The sequence below is a fragment of the Oncorhynchus kisutch genome, linkage group LG23 (genome assembly GCF_002021735.2).
Source record: "Oncorhynchus kisutch isolate 150728-3 linkage group LG23, Okis_V2, whole genome shotgun sequence".
Taxonomy (NCBI): domain Eukaryota; kingdom Metazoa; phylum Chordata; class Actinopteri; order Salmoniformes; family Salmonidae; genus Oncorhynchus; species Oncorhynchus kisutch.
Genome location: NC_034196.2, coordinates 8,977,220 through 8,998,876, shown reverse-complemented (window position 1 = coordinate 8,998,876; position 21,657 = coordinate 8,977,220). Strand labels below are relative to the sequence as shown.

The 21,657-nt window shown below is 41.1% G+C and overlaps 2 protein-coding genes across 11 annotated transcripts in view; one reads left to right on the top strand and one right to left on the bottom strand.

Moving 5' to 3' along the window:
* Window positions 1–5,701: 5,701 nt before the first annotated feature.
* LOC109868488 (N-lysine methyltransferase KMT5A-A-like) lies at window positions 5,702–16,008 on the bottom strand. 2 transcript variants are annotated; one of them, XM_020458082.2, is made up of 7 exons: window positions 15,730–16,008; window positions 14,923–15,073; window positions 14,104–14,395; window positions 10,896–10,983; window positions 7,951–8,010; window positions 6,856–7,046; window positions 5,702–6,653 (listed from the first exon to the last, which is right to left on the bottom strand). In XM_020458082.2, the coding sequence occupies exons 1-7, from the start codon at window positions 15,736–15,738 to the stop codon at window positions 6,443–6,445; spliced, it is 1,002 nt and encodes a 333-aa protein (XP_020313671.1). In that variant the 5' UTR covers window positions 15,739–16,008; the 3' UTR covers window positions 5,702–6,442. The 2 variants fall into 2 exon arrangements, with proteins under 2 accessions (XP_020313671.1, XP_020313672.1); XM_020458083.2 differs by having other exon boundaries at window positions 14,104–14,392.
* A 727-nt stretch (window positions 16,009–16,735) lies between these two features.
* sbno1 (strawberry notch homolog 1 (Drosophila)) overlaps window positions 16,736–21,657 on the top strand; it is a 29,107-nt gene continuing 24,185 nt past the window's right edge. For 2 of the 9 annotated variants that reach the window (XM_020458362.2, XM_020458360.2), the window contains exons 1-7: window positions 16,746–17,070; window positions 18,735–18,851; window positions 19,386–19,463; window positions 19,734–19,970; window positions 20,189–20,315; window positions 21,149–21,187; window positions 21,493–21,593. In XM_020458362.2, coding sequence (XP_020313951.1) covers window positions 18,735–18,851; window positions 19,386–19,463; window positions 19,734–19,970; window positions 20,189–20,315; window positions 21,149–21,187; window positions 21,493–21,593 — 699 coding nt within the window. In that variant the 5' untranslated portion in view covers window positions 16,746–17,070. Of the gene's footprint in view, window positions 17,071–17,840; window positions 18,318–18,734; window positions 18,852–19,385; window positions 19,464–19,733; window positions 19,971–20,188; window positions 20,316–21,148; window positions 21,188–21,492; window positions 21,594–21,657 lie in introns of those variants that run through there. The other 7 variants (XM_020458363.2, XM_020458361.2, XM_031802373.1 and 4 more) reach the window with 7 other exon arrangements.

The window sequence follows — 21,657 nt, the reverse complement described above, 5'->3', positions numbered from 1 at the left end:
TGGCCCCCCATGGAGAACATCTCCCCGAAGGCGTGGCACAGCAGCGTGGGGACGTACCGCAATCGATCCAGGAGAGATCTGGGCTGGCCTGAGAACCACCGATTATAGTCGTTGAGATCCTGCAAGATGAGTATCAGCTCAGCCTGCCTATCCTGAACCTGCTGCAGTGAGGCGTGGTCTTGGAAGAGCAGGAAAAGCAATGAGTTTCCTGCTCTGACTGAATCTGAGGGCCACATTATATACTGAATCAAGTGCTCTCAGGGTAGTGGTTGAGGCCTGCATATATATAACATAACTCAAATCTAAAACCGCCAGTAATGTACATCATACCAGCTCCTTCCTGGCCTCCAGAGAAAAACAAGCCTTATGCCGGTAATAAAAACCTATTCTCAGCTTGAGCTTCCTTATCAAGTTTTCCACATGCACAGTGAAACCCAAATATTTGTACACTTTGACTTGCTCTATAGTATGTCCAGCCAATGTAGCAATGACATGATTAGTAACATGCCTGGCATTTGAAAAGATCATGCATTTTGTTTTACTCGAATTCAGAACCAGATTTAAATTATACAGATTCTATTGTATGATGTTAAGTGCTCTTTGGGTATTTTCAAAAGCTAAAGATAAACTACTACCAATTGAATGAAGAATAGTATCATCTGCATAAAAAGGAACATCCGCTGTTTCAATATGATCCCCAATGTTGTTGATATACAAAATGAACAACAGTGGGCCCAAAATAGAACCTTGTGGAACACCTGAGCACAACTCTTTGTACTCAGATTTACAACAATCCGCTATTACACATTGTGTACAATTTGATAGGTAATTTATAACCCAATCTAGACCATGACCAGAAAATTCCACAACATTTTAACCTTTGCACTAACACAGCCTGTTTCACGGTGTCAAATGCCTTTGACAAATCAATAAAGGCAGACATACACAGTAACTTCTTGTCAAGAGCACAGTGGATGTCATTTAAAACCTTCAATGATGCTGAAACAATGCTGTGGCCAGACCTAAAACCTGATTGCATTCCATTTCAGATGTTGTTTTCTTGGAGGTAGGCCTTCAGCGTCCTACTAACTAAGGACTCCAGTACCTAAGATAGTACAGACAATTTTGATATGGGTCGATAGTTGTCAAGTAGTAGTCCACAACCCTACATTGGTTTTCATCTATTACACCCATTCATATCCTGTACTACATATCCATTGGTATTATGATAGTGTGGGTGAGATAGAGAGATTTGAAATCAAAGAACCCGTCCACAGTCATGCAAAAATGGGCTGCAGATTCCTGGATGGGGGTTGTCCGAGTAGAATCCCTTTAGGTATATAAGCACCAGTTTAATGAATGTAAGTCTTTCCGCTTCAGTTTAATAACATTGAGCCTAATAGAGATTTATCAATTGAATGAAATATTTTGTATGTAATATTATTTCAATCTTGTGTTGAAACTGTGCAGGTTAGAAGACAGCAGCTTCCCCCCTGATCCATTTCTGGGTTGATAAGTAAAGGAGAATAATGAACAACATTACATTTCATAATGGTGGGAGCAAGTTTGCAAGACAAATATAACCATTTCCATGCCAGTGGTGGTGGTGTAACAAACCACCAAAATAACACCCTTGTAGTACATAGGCTACAACAATGCATTCAAATCAAATCAAATGTATTTATATAGCCCTTCTTACATCAGCTGATATCTCAAAGTGCTGTCCAAAAACCCAGCCTAAAACCCCAAACAGCAAGCAAGGCAGGTGTAGAAGCACGGTGGCTAGGAAAAACTCCCTAGAAAGGCCAAAACCTAGGAAGAAACCTAGAGAGGAATCAGGCTATGAGGGGTGGCCAGTCCTCTTCTTGCTGTGCCGGGTGGACATTATAACAGAACATGGCCAAGATGTTCAAAAGTTCCTAAATGACCAGCATGGTCAAATAAAAATAATCACAGTAGTTGTCGAGGGTGCAGCAAGTCAGCACCTCAGGAGTAAATGTCAGTTGGCTTTTCATAGCCGATCATTAAGAGTATCTCTACCGCTCCTGCTGTCTCTAGAGAGTTGAAAACAGCAGGTCTGGGACAGGAAGCACGTCCGGTGAACAGGTCAGGGTTCCATAGCCGCAGGCAGAACAGTTGAACCTGGAGCAGCAGCACGGCCAGGTGGACTGGGGACAGCAAGGAGTAATCATGCCAGGTAGTCCTGAGGCATGGTCCTAGGGGCTCAGGTCCTCCTAGAGAGAGAAAGAAAGAGAGAAAGAGAGAATTAGAGAGAGCATACTTAAATTCACACAGGACACCGGATAAGATAGGAGAAGTACTCCAGATATAACCAATTCTCTCTTCATACAGGCTACTAGTAAAACAAATGATAGAAGAGGTATACATATTCATGTAACAAAAACCCATAGACTAGCTACCACAGGAGCTACAAATAGTTAGGGCGAATTGGGCAGGCTAGTGCTGAGCTAGTTAGCGGTTAGTATTCGACAGTCAAATACAAACGTCATATAATATAACTTGTTAAATACATATAATTGCTGTGTCTCATATGTACACATGAAAATACAAATAATATGAGCAATTAAAACTATTAGGAGCTAAAAACATGTATGATAAAAATGTAAATCATTGCAGCCACCATTTTGTCTCACAGGCTTAAATGTAAAGCAAGCCACCAGCTAGCCTGGCTTTATAGAGTACCACAGTTTGAGTCATAATACCCATAAAACCTAGTGGTCAAACAGGGTATTGGTTCCAATAGTTTTTCCACCATTCATTTTTCCCATAGGGGATTTTAGAAACACTTAAAATAAGGGCTGTGTTTCGTTTCGGGTTACGAGACATTTGACAACCGTGTAAATCTCTCTAGGACAAGGTGACTTTTATCAATATAATTTGGCTCTATTCAGTATGTATTCAGTCGGTTAGATACTCTGCAAACTTCTGCAATACTGAATGATTATGCGAAGAGTAAGACATAGCGCATCTTATCGATTATCTAACCAAACTTTACCTCTGATTATGTCAGAGCACTAGATCTTTTTTTGTTGTTGCTGGAGTCAGGTAGTAGGTGTGCTTAGCACAAAGACTTTCAAAGGCTCTGAAACAGATATGGCGTTTTTTTTCTTCTTTGAGTTTTATTGGCAGACTACAATTAATAAGGTGTATTTACGCCACCTACTGTACAGGGTACTTTGCGGGACTAAAATGAGAAGAAAGAAGGGCCGTTGTCACATTCAGACCCTTTTTGCCAGGCAAGCAAAAGGGTGCAGTGGAGAATTTGATGTGATGGCAAAGACCAGTCTAGTTAAACCTTTTTCTTTTATCACTTGCTCCACCTCGCTCTCCACCCATGTGATCCTTTTAGATTCCAGAGATGTCAGAAGGACCATTGGGGGTCCATTAAGTCTCATCTTCTTTCTCTGTACTTTTCTCCTGTCATCTCTCGCCGACTCTCTCTCTCTCGCCGACTCCCTCTCTCTCGCCGACTCCCTCTCGTCAAGATCCTCTCTCTCGCCGACTCCCTGTCTCTCGCCGACATCCTTCTCTTAACTCCGATCCTTCCTCTCTTGGTGGTAATCCCTTTCTCCACATCTCTCTCGGTCATCTCTCCTCCCTCTGCTCCCCCACTTAGTCTCTCAATTAAATTCCAAGGGGCTTTATTGGCATGGGAAATGTGTTAACATTGCCAAAGCAAGTGAAATAAATAATAAATAAAAGTGAGAGGACAAAAATCAACGTCAACAAAATAATTTTAGAAATTACCTGTAAATATTGGACTCAAAAAGGTTTAAAACAGATACAAATACATTGAAAATGTTATATTATCAGCTATTTTGTTTTAGCAATTTTCTAATTATTTTTGGGTCTGTGTGATCTGTGGGAAATATGTATCTCTTATGTGGTCATACATTTGGCAGGAGGTTAGGAAGTGCAGCTCAGTTTCCACCTCATTTTGTGGGCAGTGGGCACATATCCTGTATTCTCTCGAGAGCCAGGTCTGCCTATGGCGGCCTCTCTCTATAGCAATGTTACGCTCACTGAGTCTGTACATTGTCAAGGATTTTCTTGATTTTGGGTAAGTCACAGTGGTCAGGTATTCTGCCACAGTGTCTACTCTCTGTTTAGGGACAGATAGCATTCGAACTTTCTCTATTTATTGGTTGATTATTTCTAGTGTGTCAAATAGTTCTCTTTTGCTTTCGCATAATTTGGTTGGGTCTAATTGTGTTGCTGTCCTGGGGCTATGTGGGGTCTGTTCGTGTTAGTTAACAGATCCCCTGAACCAGCATCTCTCTGTGTGTGAGGGCTGTATGGTGGAATGTGTAGGCATCACTTACTTTTAGGTGGTTGTAGAATTTAACAGCTTTTTTTCTGGACTTTGAAACTAGTGGGTATAGTCTTAATTCTGCTCTGCATGCATTGTTTGAGGTTTTGCTTTGTACACTAAGTATATTTTTGCAGAATTCTGCATGCAGAGTCTCAATTGGGGCGGCAGGGTAGCCTAGTGGTTAGAGCGTTGGACTAGTAACCGGAAGGTTGCAAGACCAAACCCCCGAGCTGACAAGGTACAAATCTGTCGTTCTGCCCCTGAACAGGCAGTTAACCCACTGTTCCTAGGCCGTCATTGAAAATAAGAATTTGTTCTTAACTGACTTGCCTGGTTAAATAAAGGTGAAATAAAAAAAAACAGTCTGGTTCATCCTTGGGAGAAATTTCCACACACCATGTTCATCTGTACAAACAATAGTACACAAGTATAAACACCATAGGACCACGCAGCCGTCATAACACTCAGGAAGGAGACGTGTTCTGTCTCCTAGAGACAACTGGGAACACTGAAAAAAAAACAAAGTCGAATCATGTCAGTGATCTTCAGGTCCAAGTTCCCGATTTACAATTCAGAGTTGGATTACCGTTCAAAAGTATTTTCCCAGTCAGAGCAAATTTTTTCCAGAGTTCCCAGTGGTCTTGAAGTCAGATTCCCCAGTTCCGAGTTTCCAGTTGTGTTGAGCGTGGTAGAAGTCATGCTGGATTGACAGCATGGCCAATGTTGAATGTTTACCTTTTTAAACTTGGAAAAGAGACCCTTAAACCCAGACATGGGACCACACACCCACTCCACTGAATAAGTAGGCTAGTGATTGCTTTGCAGTGCTTGCAGTTAGCCACTGACTCCTTCCAAACAACTCATTGTTGAATTTGCGAATTCCAACTTGTGTAATGTCTATGTCCAATGGCCGATGAGCACTGCTACGTTATCTATAAATTCCTCATTAATTCTCTTCATATGACGATTAAAAAGGATTTGCCTAGTAGATTTTTCTCTTGATTTTTAATTGTGAAAGTATGATGTCATGATCAGTCTAATTAAAGCTACTGTAGATGTGTGATTTGATGTCATTTTATCTGTGGCCAATGACCTTGAGCCTTCTTGGATGGCCACTTCTAATGGAACTGTTTTTTTTCATCACTAAAAACAGTCCGCATGGGAAATGTTTAATTTAGAACGTTCCGTTTGGAAATGCATCTCACTAAGCCAACCTCATTGCAATCAACATTAAATATGAGAGGGGATCTGATGCCCTCTGAACAGTAGTTATACAAATCATCAATCCATTGTCCTCAAATTCAGCTTTGTAATCAGCAAGGTGTTTAAATGCAAAAAGAAGAGTCCGACGTCATGACAAAAGCAAGCTGGGGTATAATTTGCATAAAACCTGTTTATTCAATGATGCCTCCACCCCAGCATACATATTTAAATACTTCCTCATGGAGCATTTGTTTGTGGACATTGACAGCTTTGTGTGTTAGAGGTACAGATTTGTTCAAGTTCATAAAACAACTATACATAACATAGCATAAAGTTGACATTTCAAATAAAGTGTGAGTTTCAATGGTTGGAATCCTATTCCAGTTTTTGGAACCTTTTAAAGACGGCTCGTAAGTTTGCATCTAATAGTTCTGTTTTCTGCATCAACCAGAAAGGGTTCTGGTACCATAAATATAATTATTGCTTAGCAACTAACTACCATACAACCAATTAAGAAAAACTTTGTATAAAAATGCAGAACACTGAACTACAACCTGCATGCCGTGGAAGCACTGGTCTACCGATAATACAAAATATACAAAAAGAAATGTGCTGGAAAAAACTAGCATGTTTCATAGACTGATAAATATATTAAAAGTATTGATGTCGCCAGACATTTAGAAGGTGTACCTCAATCTAAATGTGTGTTTAAGTCACTGTAACCTAACCCACCCTCCTCAAAAACTCCCTCCCCACTAAGCAAACTACCCCCTCCCTTTCAAAAAAAAATATGTGATGACACATTCTGTTGCTAAGGCAATATTTTTACATTAAAAAAAACGATCTATTAAGAAACCAAGGTGTTGTTAGCATTTTCCCTTTTCTTTGAGCTGGATCATGTCTCCATCAATGTTTGAGCCAGGGGTGGGCTGCAATGGAAGCTTTGCTGCGGTCGCCGTAGTCGTAGAGCAGCTCCTCGCCCTCATCGACGTCTCGCGATGCCACCAGGATGAGGTGAGGCATCCCGTTGATGTCATGGAGTTTGGTTTGACAGTTGCCGTTCTTACTGTGGTTGATCAGACGACCCATGCGCCCAGTTTCTTTCGTGGCGTCCACACTAGAGGGAGATGCAGTTGAGAAACCCCCCCCCCGTCGCTGATATTAGGTTAATCTAACAGTTTGTTATGGTTGAAAAGTTATCACATCATGAAACTTAAATCAAATACTGCATTAGTGAGCACCCAACAGTGAGAACGCTGAAATAGTTTTGCGGCTATACCAGAGATGCCACACACATAAGAGAGAGTGGTTTGACATACCAGTATGTTTTGCAGAGATACTGAAAGTAGTACATGTAGCAGCCGGTGGCAGGGTTAAGAGCATACTCGGCCTCCCTCATTTTGGCATCAGTGACCTGCAGCAGGTCGCCATGGTACTCCACCACATACTGGCCCTTATCGAAACACTGGGTGGCAAACACTCCTCGACCCTTCCCCTCTATATGCTGCACCTGTACCATTTGGGTAATAAATATACAGCGCATTAGGAAAGTATTCAGACCCCTCAACTTTTTCCACATTGTTACGTTAGACGTATTCTAAAATGGATTAAAATGTCCGTCCCACTCTACTAACGGCCTGATTGGTGGAGTGCTGCAGAGATGGTTGTCCTTCTGGAAGGTTCTCCCATCTAAACAGAGGAACTCTTGAGCGCTGTCAGAGTGCCCATCAAGTTCTTGATCACCTCCCTGACCAAGGCCCTTCTCCCCCGATTGCAGACATTTTTGGGTACCCTTCCACAGATCTGTGCCTCGACACAATCTTGTCTCGGAGCTCTATGGACAATTCCTTCAACCTCATATGGCTTGGCTTTTGCTCTGACATGCACTGTCAACTTTGGGACCTTAGAGACAGGTGTGTGCCTTTCCTAATCATGTCCAATCAATTGAATTTTCCACAGGTGGACTGTGGTAAATCAAGTTGTAGAAACATCAAGGATGATCAATGGAAAGAAGATGCACTTGAGCTCAATTTAGAGTCTCATAGCAAAGGGTCTGAATACTTTAATACATCTGCAATTTATTTAATACAAAAAAAAAAAACGTTTTTCTTTGTCATTGTGGCATTGTGTGTAGATTGAGGCAAAACAATGATTTAATCCATTTTAGAATAACTGTTGTAATGTAACAACCATTTGGACATTTGGTCTGAATATTTTCCAAATGTACTGTATTTTCACTCATGGAATACAATATAGTCTATTGAAATAATAAAATGAACTTAGTATCACACACTATTTCTCTGAAAACTGTGAGAGATGCATTTCATGATATGTCAGTATGAACATAGCAACAAGGTTTTCAAATACAGGGCCTCTCAGTCAGATTGGCTAAGCGCTGTGATCAATGAGTGTACCTCCATTCCTTCCTCGATCCCATTTATGATCAGATCGTCGATGTGTTTCTTTTGTTCACACTGTAAGAGAATCCAAGCAGAGAGGACATGTAATAAGAAAAGTACAATTTGGCTCCACATTTGAAGGAACACAAGTCCTTATTCACAGTTGCTAATGGCAGTATAGCTAATCTCAAATGTTATGAACCTTTCTCCTTTCTAAATAAAAAAGTTTAACTGCAAAGTTACTAGTGCTGAGCGATTAGTGCGTGGAGGTTGGTTCAGTGTCGGTTATTTCCGTTCGATAATATTTTTGAAAACCTTTAAATGCATTATGAAATTACATTAAAATTTGCTTTTTATAATGGAAATGCCAAAGCCAAAAACAATGAACACCGTCAGGTCCACATTGGGTAAACAGTTATTTCCTCTTTCTATTGATATGAAATAATACATTATTTCAGTCATGACTTAGTATTTATTTGATGACCATTATTCTTCATTCCTTAAAGTCATCATCTAATCTCTGCTCAGGCAATAGCAGTCAGCCAGAGAACCAGTTAACAGTATCTCTATGCTCCCCATACTGTATTGGGTCAATTCCACCAATTTTTCACTTAAAATGTATGGCCAAACTAAAACCATTGATTTAAAAAGTTGAACAAAATCATACAACTCTGTACAAGGACTACTTTTAACAATTTACACTGAACATTTCACAAACACTTACTAGAAGAACTGTGCAGATGCAAAGTTTGGTAACAGAATTGAGGTAAAATCTCCCTCAGTTTAAAACAATTAAATATCTGCTCCAAATTAAGATTCAAAAGATGTCTACAGAAATAATTGTGTCATCTATGACATGACGCCTCAACTTTGAAAAACATATTTTGGTTATTTAACTGCATTAAGTGAAGTGGATTTACACCCGGTAACAGAATTTCATCATAGGTCCCTGATCTGTACTACACAGAAATGCAAAAATCACCAAACAAGACCAATTTTGGTTGGTCCAGACCAAATCTGAACCAATCATAGACGTCCATGTTTCACAAGATTGGACAACAAAGTACAACATAGTAGAGCTCAGTACAGTTCAGTAAATTAGAGTATAGTTCAGTACAGTATAATGTACTCAACTCGTGTGCTCTTGTACTGTCCTCTTCTCTGAACACTGAACTACACTATTATTTACTGTACTAGAGTTGGGCCATATGGACAAAAATCCATAAATTGAAGGGGGAAAAAAATTTGCAATGATAAATTGATAACTTCAGATAAATATTTTTTTCCAGGGAGGTGCTGGAGCTGGGGGATATGGACAAAAAAAGTCAGTGATAAATTAACTATTTTGCTCAATAACAACATACGACAAAACATTTTTTTATTAATTTTTTAAATGGTGGCAGGGCTCTAGACAATTATTTCCAGTGCCAAGTAAGAAAGATGGTAGCCTATGATAATATATATAGGAAAAATGCATGATTGTATTTTGATGTGTAACCTATTCAAATACGATCGGATTCATTTTGGGCTCTTAAGACAATTCGTGCATATTGGAATTTAGGCTATATTATTTACCACTTGAGGAAGTGGGAACTCAAAACACTTGGCTAGATTGCTAACTCTGAATATGATATTGTTGATAGATAGGACGTTAGATTACATTTACTGGCTACAAAAACGGTCCAGTGCTAGGCCACTAGATGTAAGCCTATTAAGTGAAAATGGCACGCTCCACTCGGGCTCTGTAGGCGCTTCAAAACCCATAGTGCATAGCCTACTCCAGTTGTAAAGTGGTGCCATGAACCCAATATTAAGTGGTGAGAAACACATTATATACACTCACAGAAAGCTGTGACTCTCCTCTGTAACTAAAACATTAGTTGCTTTGAAAATGTATTTTCGTCGCAGTAGTATTTTATGCAACGGTGCTTCTCAGAACGCATCGCTCCCTCCTCCTTGTGCAGTGGGGAGAGGGATTGAGTCAGCAGCCGACAGCAAAACAGGGACAGGCAGACACTTCCGTAGCAGGAATCAACATAATGCATGGGCCATTACTGTCGACCAAATAATGGTTTTAGAACAAATCTACAGGAACGTTGTGTAGCAAAATCATCAACGTAAGAGGAATGCAATGTCAGTGTCTGTCATTTCTGGTTTATCATCCCAGCTCTATTAGAACTTGTCAAATGTCCATATCAACTAGCCCATGTCAGCTAATGTTTATTTTATTTTTTTTGCCCATAGATAGTTTTAATTTGTCACTCAAATATCACATTAGACATGGAAAAATGTACAGAATTGCAAGAAGTAAGCATTAAAACTTGCAAAATTCTCTCCACCAACAAAAAGGGTGTGAATAGTTTGTCATGAACAGTGCTTGAGCCCATAGAAATATACATGGCGTGTGCATGGGGGCGTGGGATAATGCAGGAAGCAGCCCTCCCCGAGTGAGAGGGTTCGGGAACCCTCTGCTCTACTGGCCAAACTTGTGAAACAGACCTCATCTGAACCAATCATAGAGGTCCAGCCTTATTGCAAACAAAAAACATTCAGCAATTTTGGCACAGTCCATCACTACCCAAACACAACTGGTTTCAAGTGTCCCCCCCTGGTGCACGTTTTGGCTTTTGCCCTAGCACTACACAGCTGAATCAAACAATCAAAGCTTTACGAGTTGGTTATTTGAACCAGCTGTGTAGTGCTAGGGCAAAACCCAAAACGTGCACCCGGGGGGAGGGGAACCATGATCTACTGGATGAACTGGGAGTCAGACAGGGGATATACATTGGGTAAAACAAACATTAGGAACACCTCTTAATATTGAGTTGCACCCATTCCACACTAGGTCTGTTTATCTCTCAATAATCTGCACAGTACACCACAAAATATTTGGTATATAACAGCATGGAAGTGGTCAATGCTTTAAATATTACAAGGTAATAAATGCACTTTGCGCTCACCTTCAACTCCGCTTTGCTTTTCCTGGAGCTTCTCCTTATGGGATAGTAGTCGGTTACTTTGCGGTTTTGGGAATTCCTGCTCACTGCTCTGTTAAATAAAAAAAATGTATGAACTAGCATTAATTAACAAACTTTTTTACATATACGGGCACATAGGAGCCATGTTCTTATCAAAGTGTCCAACAGACAGACATTGCAGCCTTTGTGGTACATCAATTATATATCTGTCCCCGACCTACAGTGGTCTGTTCTTTAGAAATTGACGTTTAAAAAAAACAAAACGATTTTATACATGTAGGCTACTGAGCTTGCTTGATGCTTTAAGCACACAGATTAAATAATTAAGACACACAAATGACTGAAGAGGGATCCAGAAGCCTAACCAGGACGAGATTTATTTATTTATTTTCAAAAATGAAAATGTTCCTGACCCTCTTCCTCCCCGCTGCTGCTGGCCTTGGCAGATTAGGTGGTTATGCTCCTGAAGTTGCCGGTAGGTAATAGGCTACACCAGGGGTCAGCAACCTTTTCCATTTGGAGTGCCAATTTATCTTACTATTTCTACCAATCTGCGTGCCAGTTATGATTTTCATATGCACCTTTGTGGAACAATTTCATTTATAATAAAAGTCATATTTCAAAATCCTAAAAGTAACTTGTATTGCCATCTATGTAAAAATAACCTACATAAAGTCAACAAATAAAAACCATTGCAGCCTGTAGGTAGAAAAATCGCATTGGCTACACATGGCCGGTCTACAAGGAACTTTAAAACATTGTATTAACTAAAATATATATATATTTTTTAAAGCCCTTTTTCAGGACCCTGTCTTTCAAAGAGATTTCGATTTTTACGAATTAACGTCACAGATCTTCATTGTAAAGGGTTTAAACATGCATGTTTCCCATGCTTGTTCAATGAACCATAAACAATCAATGCACCTGTGGAAAGTTCATTAAGACACTAACAGCTTACAGACTGTTGGCATTTAAGGTCACAGTTATGAAAACTTAGGACACTAAAGAGGCCTTTCTACTGGCTCTGAAAAACACCAAAAGAAAGATGCCCAAGGTCCCTGCTCATTTGTGTGAACGTTCCTTAGGCGTACTGCAAGGAGGCACGAGGACTGCAGATGTGGCCAGGGCAATACATTTCAATGTCAAAACTGTGAGACACCTAAGACAGCGCTACAGGGAGACAGGACGGACAGCTGATCATCCTAGCAGTGGCAGACCACGTGTAACAACACCTGCACAGGATCAGTACATCTGAACATCACACCTTCGGGACAGGTACAGGATGGCAACAATAACTGCACGAGTTACACCAGGAACGCACAATCCCTCCACCAGTGCTCAGACTGTCTGCAATAGGCTGAGAGAGGCTGGACTGAGGGCTTGTAGGCCTGTTGTAAGGCAGGTCCTCACCAGACATCACCGGCAACAACGTTGCTTAAATGGCACAAACCCGCCGTCGCTGTCTTTACTATTTAGTAAAGACAAGATTAAATCAAGAATAGTCTAATGGGTGACAATATTAGCCTATCACTTGTGAATTATAAATTATCACCATGTGAGCCATGTGCGTAAGAGGCGCTGCACACTCACGGAGAAGGGCACAACGCAGCACTCCAGGCCGCAAAAGGCATGGATTTTTTTAGGTGCATTATGCCGCCGTGAAATTCATTATCAAGTGCTTGTCAAATTGTGAATGAGAGACTGATGGTGTGTACAGCCTGCGCAAAAAAACAAAGCAGAGCTCAAGCCTTTCAAGAGACTTTTTTTCAAAATCATCATCATTAGTCTCATCATGCAGCCTTACAATGTATCAAACATCAAAACATACAGCCCAACTTTTGTAAAACAACTGAAGTTATATTAATAACTCAAAATTAACCATATACGAGTAACTATTTATTGCTCACAGAATCGCCACATGTGCACACTCACTCAAATTGTTTGGAGAAATTATTTATATTTTATTCAGCTTTGTTTAATTCATATTAGAAAATAATGCCACAGAATTTTATGCAAATCTTGTCTGCTAAATGAACTCGTGTAGCCCACAGCCATTTGGCATAGCCAGATCAGGACAACTCAAGAGTATGCTATTATGTTCTTCTGAAATAGACTACATTTTCTTCATATCATGCTTCTTTGGACCAGTCTAAAATAAATAATGTTTATTGTGATGTGTAGGATATATTACATGGCTTTATTATACTTTTAAAATGGCTTGTAGGCTATGTGTGGAAGCCAGGAGATGCTAATGTTGCATTTATGTTAACTGTCAATTACCGCGAGACTGACAGTTATTTGCTTGACAATCACCGGCTGATGAAATCGTGACCGCCACAGCCCTACCCCTGGCCTGAGAGAATAGAAGTTCAATATGTAGCTAGATGTAGAAGGCTAATGTTAACTAGCTAACGTTGCTCATGAAAGGAAGTTCGATAACTGGGCTAAAAATGATTGCTCGCTAGCCTACGACAACACACATTTCAATTGTGTAATGTATGACAGAGTGATAGACCGTTTGGTCAACATGAAAGAGGAGGATGGCATTGGCGAGAGGCAACATGTTTTTTCTACTTGCACAAACGTGCACGCACACAGAAATCAGAAGCATGGACAGCCACATCATATCACAATTTTACGTTGATTAGACTATTGTTTTTGCTATCTTTTAGTTGTCACTGTAAGCATAGGTGATTTGATGTTGAAATGGTGCTGGAATAGTGGAGGCAGCTCCGGTTTTCTTTGTGACTTGCGGTAACTCTTTGGTTCAATAGCAGTCAATAGCTGTTTAGCGGTCTGAAAATGTAGGAAACATTAACTTGCTTGACCATGTAACTGTTTGTTACATGCAATATGGTTTTGTGATGAAACAAAAAGGGGGGAAGAAAAAAAAAAAAATCATATGAAGCTTTATGGCTTACTCTGTAATGAGTAGTATTTTGATTGAAATAACAATTCTCACAAAGCCACCACTCCCTCAAGTTCAGTTCACTCCGAATATGTGCACATGGGAGACGCACAAACTCTGCAGTTCACCAATTCCAATTATAATACACCCTTTTTACATAATTATTCACATGCTCCAGTTTAGTGCATGCATTTGACAGTCCCTAGCTATTGTAACAAGTGTTTTTAGCTATAAAAACACCTGACAAAATGTGATTGTGTGTGACATCCAGTGAGAGCTTACATTCTTAGTGCTGACTTCTTCCCTTTGGCCTTGCGTCGGATGTCCCTCCTCTGGTTGGCGAGGTGAGCAGCGGTGTTGTTGGCGAGTAGGGTGTGGGTGATGTTGTTACTGGGGGCAGGAGGGGAGGAGACATCAGTTGGGGAACGGAGGCAGGAGACTGGGGAGAAGTGGAGAAGCTGCTGGGAGGACTGATGCTGGTTCTCATCTGTCCTGCAGGGCCACTGGCTGTGGCTCTCTTCCATGTCTGCCAGCTTCAGGACGCATGCCGCCTCAGAGTTCAGTCTCCTGGCTGCTGGGTGGGGCAAGCAAAGAGGAAGTCAGATGAGGATATAACAGCGTTCATGTCAATGGCTTCATCGCATTCACATTGCTTTTGTACATTTAATGTAAAATGGCTATCAAAAACTGAGGAAACAAGAATAAGTATCGAGATGCCACCGACTAAACCCACAGCGCCTCAGATGTGATGAGAATATTATTTTTGAATGAGGGTTGAAGTGATGGACCGTGAAGCCAACCTCATCATGCAGCCATGTTTAAGGTTTCATGTAAACACACATTTTACTCAGTATTCACTAAGTCACATAATGTCTATACACATTGATCTAGGCCAGGTATGGGCAACTGGCAGCATGCAATGCCTAATCATGGTCAAATTACCACCCACATGGCCCCATTGATTTTGTTAGTCACTCACTCAGATATCATATTACAAACTGCAAACATTTCTCTCTACCTGATGGCAGAATGTGTAGACTTGCAGGAAAGAGGCAAATAGAAAGAACAGGACTGCAGTAGTTCAATGAATACATTACATACCATCCGCTTGCCTCTGTGTTTCATTCTGTATAGAGCAGCATCCAGCGTACTTTCCCTCCTGAAAGAGTTTGATGGTCATCTCATCACGGACAGGTGATTTGGACTTGCTGTGGCCCAGGAGAGTGATGGAGTGGCTGTTTAGCACCATGTCCTGTCAAAGGAAGAGGTGGAAACCATCAATCATTTGCTGTTGCTGTGTGTGTGGAGACGTCAACAATGTAAATAACATAACGTTGAAATTAATTTTCCAAAAGGTTAATGTCGAAGACATTCGACCATAACAACTGTTGAGTAATGTCTGGCAGTCACCTGACCTGGTCTCATGAAAAAGAGGAGACCTGTGTCAATACACTAGCAGTGACGCCAGCCAGCAACCTAATTTGACTAACTATGACTAAATACACCCGCACAACATATGGGCCTCCTGGTTGTTAGCTCGACCGTTCGCTTATTCACATTATTTGTGACAAACATGTTGTTTTCGAGAACATGCAAACGTGGCTGTATATTTGAGTTACAAATGAATCGCCCACTAAAAGCGACTAACTTTTTATTTCGACCATTCGCTTATTCAACCGATAGGAGTAGCTACCTGGAGTAGGGAGAATAACGTATAGTTAGCTAGCTAACCATGCTAGCTAACATCATGCAACAATGTTGGACATTGATCAAGTAACGTTAAAAACAAATACCTAACTAGCATAGAAATAACAATCCACTCCCCTCCATTGTCCTACATTAATGTAACCTATTTTTTTTTGTCAAATAACAAAGTACACATTAGACGAATTGTTACAGCCAACTTACCCCGTTCATTTCTGGATTGTTTTGTTTTTTGTATTTATGCGAAAAAGGCTTCGGGTCCACTCTTCTGTTGCAAGTAAAACAATATCCAGAAGCCGTGTCTCCCCGTATGTCCCCAGCGTCATACAACAGTCATCCCACCTCTCTGCTGCCTTCGTACACTCGCCTCCGTCTCCACAAAGGTCACTTTTGTATGTTTTCCTTTGAAATTATTCAGCCCAGGCAGTTTCCACAGTTCCTCCCCTCCGCCATGTTTTAATGTAACTCATTCAAGGGAGGGAGCCATGTAACATTTAAAGGGACGGTAGTTCTAAAGCAGAGCCAGAAGGCGGCGCTGTCTAACATTGTTTTGGGGAGTTAATTAATCAACATGAATCATTATCATCATCTTCATTAAAGAATTACCTTCTGAAAATAAGTATTTTACAGAATCTGAGTAAACAACAAATTGAAAAACAGTCTAAACTCTCTCTCTGTACTCTGGTATTGGTGTGTCAGGTTTCGTTTGTGGCTGTTTTATATTTTGTCCTCATGATTTTGCAAAAATGTATGTCTTCCTCATCGTTTCTCTGTATTATTTGTACAATATTTTTGACACTGCACGGTATACCATTGAATGATTGTGTAAAATGTTATTTTATTATATATCATATATATTTTCTGTTTATTATTGATGCTATTAATAGCATGAAGTAATGCACCCGGGGAGGTCACCATCTGAGTTGTCCTTCTCAAGTTTTCGACTTTCCAGGGAGATTTTCCTTGCCTCTATGCTGCTGTTTGCTTTTCGGGTCTCTTTATGATTTAGATTGGGTTACTACTGATTGATTGATTTGTGCAATATATAAACATGCAGCACAAAGGATTAGACCTTAACGCCGTCATGATTTGAAATCATGTAACACAGGCCTCTAATAACGTAGCAAATGCTTTACTCTGACCTTACCAAAATGGGGGTTCCCAATGACATATTTTGCATAATGAGGAAACGTTGACTTGACGTCACTTCCTTCAAAGACTTCACGCGGTCACGTGACGAGGGTTTAGCACTCTGTTTCTGGAATCTGTAAGGTTTAAAATTATGCTTGAAATGTCAACATTCTTTTCTTTATCGATTGCTGATCGCCAACGGACGCCCCGCGACCACTTGGATATCATTTTTTATCGACGGAGTGCTAGGAATTCGCGCCTGAAAATTCCAGCTCTCGGGCTAAACGTCACGTGACCAATACGCGACTCTGGTCGTTTGGTAAAGATGGCGAAAGGTGGTTAGAAAACAGCGGAGCGAAGAGGGTAACAGCCCCTGTAACCGCCGCGATAAACTGGACACCCGTTGACTGCCAAGTGAGTGTTGTTGCCTGGCACAAATATTTGTAAATGGTTGGTGATTTCCCCAGGATCACGGTGAAGTGTTTATAGTGAGGCTGTGACATGTTGTTTCCGTGAAATTGTATTTTATTGTCCTCTTCGCATTGCAACTAACGCGGCAACGTTAGCTGTTAGCTAACGGCGTGACAGAGCATAACACCAACACGGCTTAGTACGCTATTAGCTAACTAGCCAGATAACTTAAAGCGAACCAGAGTAACGTTAGCGAAATTCCTTTTGTAACATTAACTATTACTGTAGATATAATTACCTTACTAATGCTAGTGATGCTAGTTAGCGAATGTGTTATTTGGGTTTTATTTTAGTACATTGTTTTCTTAGTGCAGTAAAATTCAGAACGGGCAGTAGGGGTTAGCCAGTTTCAGTAACGTTATAATGCAGTAGCTAATGGCATAGCTACATAGTTAAGTTATCCAGCAAGCTAACTAGCTTAAATGCCAAGGTGAATGGGACTAGTTTACGCCGCTCTCGCGTGAATAGTAAAGGTTGCTTTTCACACACAAGTTGCATATCGATGTAAATTGATACCATAGTTAGTTAGTAACTTGATTTCTCAAATAAGTGGACAGCTCAGCCAAGTTAACGTTTGCTAGCTAATGGTCAGTTGAGTTTCAAGTAGCTAACGTTAGCTAGCTAATAGACTGCAGTGCTATTGACTTTAGAGGGTGTGTGGTTTCCTAGCTATGTATGTGTACAAGCCACATGAATCTTCTAAATGTCTTAGCCTGACCTAAACAGCAAGCATATATAGAACATGTTAGATTTGACATTAGCTAGCTACTGTTAGCTAGTCTTGCGAACGACGACGTCACTCCAGGAAATTGAGACTACGGAGTAGGGAGCAAGTCAAGTGCAAACACGTGCCAGGGTCCGGGTCACATTGTAACCAGACAAATTCTCAATATCACACACCTGGATGTACACCTTGTATTTAAGTGTGTAACTGCTGAATATTCTTGCAGTCTACCTTGACCGATTTGTTTTAAGAGTTGGGACCCACTGTCGAACATTTCTAAACATCCTTGGCGCTTCCTGGCCGGTGCCACATGCCAGTCAACATTCTGTTGCTATCATCTCCTCTGGGTGGGAAGTTTATTTATTTTAATTACTAGTAGCAGCAGCAACCAACATCATACTTTATTAGTGCACAGCTGAGTGAAGATATCTGGTCTGATGATTGGATGAACTGTTAGCTTACCAAGGTAAACAGTCACTCAGTGGTCACATGTCTGCCACATGGAGCTGTGCGTTAGGTCCTGTTGTATGTTTTAGAAATATCTGTTGCTACTTATTTTACATGAAAGCAGTTGATTCAAAACTCGTAACTATTTGTATTTTTTTTTCATCGTGTAGTTTTGAATGATCTTTGAGCTTTTATGCTTGTATTTGTTGGTGTGAAATTGTGTGCTGTATCAGGGTGTGTTAGACAGCTTACTGTTAAATAAAAGCTGTCAGACAGCCCACTGTATGTACCCCACTGTCTGTACGACATAACAGACCAAGTAATGTTGAAAAATACAGTTAACTACAGACACAAACAATTTTGGTTAGATCACAAACAATGGATTGTGTTTTCCTATTCGGCCCCTGCTGATGTCACTTACCAATTTGTTTTGCAGATGATGGATCCTGGACAGGATTTGCTCTTGGCAGCCCTGAGCGAGAGCGGAATCTGCCCTAACGACCTGTTTGACTTTGACCCTCAGGATGCTGCTCTTCCCTCTCCCACCCCACAGGTAAGTAAAACACAGGGAGGCATCTTCCCAATTGTCCAAAGTGGCTTCTAGCTCTTCTGCATCTTGAGTTTAATGAATGGGAAAAGCATCTAACTAATATAGTTTCTCAGTAGTTTAGTGACCTCCCAGCATCTCAGTAGTGGCATTCTCTCCTCTGATCTGTATAAATACATAACTGAATGACAGCCTGGGCAGGCTCTACAGTGACAGTTTTACTTGTGTATGCGCCTAAATAGTTTGCTGTGTAAAAAAAACAAAATCACCCAGATCATTTTTAAAACGATTACCTCACTGTACAGCAGCCCCTGAGTGCCATGGAGAATACACTGAGTGCCGATTCATGACTGTCACACTTGCGCCATTACTACAAAGAAAATGGCCTGTAATCTCAAATATATTTCTTTGTGCGCCTTCATTTTTCAACATAGGCGCACACATGCTCCTTGTACAAAAAAAATGGGTCAGTCCTGGTGCTGCTGCTTCAGATGTTTAGTGTTCTCTGGTGCTGATGTGAGTTTTGTTTCTCTCCTCCAGTCCATCTCCATCAGTGCCCTGGGTGTTGGCTCAGGGATGGAGGCAATGGCTCCACCCACACCTGCAGTCTCAATCAGGGTAGGAACTCTCTTCAACAGGTTACAGTGTGCTTTTACCAAGAAACCTAGTCAGTCAACAGTTTGAAAATGTTTTCTCCTGTTTGTTTCCACTTAAAAAGGACACAGAATATTTGTGCTGCGTCTACACATTTCGTAAAAAACATATGCCTTGTGTTAAACTACCCAGTTGCATAATGAATTGGAATATCTAGCGTGTTGTACTGCAGTATAATTTCTGTGTGGTAACATCTCAACCTCTCCTCCCTGTCCCTCCTCACTGGTCCACCAGCAGAAGCCTCAGCCCTCAACTACCACATTTGTCTTAAATCAACTGAATCAGTTGCCATCACTGGGAACAATTGTTGTGACCAAGCCCTCAACTGGAGGCACGGCCAGACACACCATCACAGTCACTAAGGTGGTCCATTCAGCTCCCTCAGCCCTGCGGGGATCCTCTTCCACACTTACCTACTCCACTGCTCTCCCCTCCCCAGTCTCAACAGTGGTTCCTTCCAACAGAGAGCAGGTCAGTGGAGGATGCACTTTTACCCTGGGAGTGGCATTGGGTACAAAAATGCAGCTGAAAATATGAAATAAACAAGTGTGTGTGCATGCTCTGATTTTAGTAGGTGTCATGAAGGCTAAGATGCCTTTCAGTTCCAATGCTGCCATCTGCAACAAAAAGAGGGAAAACTCGAGTTAGAACTTTCCTTGAAATAACATGTATATTTCCTTCTGTGTCAGATCCAGCTGAAGGACCTGTTGAGGACCGGCAGCACCATGAAGAGCAGTAGTCTGGTGGAACTCATGAGGCTCAAGCCACCTCCAGACATCGCCCAGCCGGTCGCCACGGCAACAGCCACAGGCACCAGTGAGTCATGGTACTCATGGAACCCTGACTGGGTTCCAATGACTCCAAAATTGTTTATTTTCTTTTCCCATTCGTCTTTTGGTGTCTGAGAGAACATGAACACTTCACTACCATTTGTTTCTCACCTATTCTGTACCATTTTCTAAGATCAGAGGTGACCCCGTGGAGGGGAAAAACTGCTCATATTTAGAGGTGCAAATCTTGGGGTAGAGGCCAGAGCCATATATATATATATAGAGTTAGGCCAGGTTTTTAGAAGAGTCGCCATGTTAGCTCCCATATAGAACTCTATTCTTGAAATATTGGCGACGTAACAATACGAGAGACGCTCTGACATTTCCCTGTGAAATGACCGGCTTTAAACAAAGCAAAACGGAGCAGTGAATTTCAGCTGTTTTTACTGATTAGCATTCGGGGTAATGTGTGTCCAAGACTGTATATTAGTGTCAGCTAACTGCATATCGACTTTCACCGGACATTTTTCGTAGTTTTAAAACCTATCAGATACGAACAGCACTACTCATAAGTGTTACATTTATTACTTAGCAATGGCTATGGAGGGAGAAGTGGCACTCTCGGAACGTTCAACTGCATTGGTCGAAGACATTTTCAGGCCATGTTATTTTGAGCCCCAGGGTGCAATCCATTCACCTCTTTCCTATCCGTATCAGTTTTTGTCAAATTGGTTGCTCTTTAAGTTTGGAAAGCGCTGATCAGGATATAACAGCCATTTCAAAACCCTTCCCTGTACAGATTAATTTCACTCACAGGATCATTAATGTGTACCAACCATGTCCATGCTCAATCAGTGTTCAATGCTTTCATCCTCGCAGAAATTATACTGGTCTCGACAAAGATGATCCATAAACCAGGTATGGACAAGATCAAGATCAGGCGTCATCTGATTCTAGTGTTATCGTGTAACAGTGTTGAAAAGGGTTGTTATAAACAAGTCCAGTTTTCACATCTTCCAACCACTTGATTTCAGTTGTATGCAGTTGGTTTAGACTTGAAACTGAAAGCAGTCCGGTGTCTTTAGAAGTGACCTTGCGCAAGGGCTGTTCAAGTGAATCATGCCTACATGTCTGAAAGTCTTTGTTTCTAATGGACGTGGTCAGAAGACATGTCTCTACTTCCATTAATGATTTCTGTATTCTTTCTGTATCTCTTCTCACAGCGGAACTGAACAACGGGATAAAGAAGGAGGTGTCAAGTAAAGATGTCGCTCGGATCTGGGTGAACGACGACATGAAAGTGCGGAGCTTCTCACCTACACTAGTGAGTGGTGTCGTCCAATCGCTGACTCTTGGCCGAAAAGGCGAACGGCGTAGCAGTCCTAGTA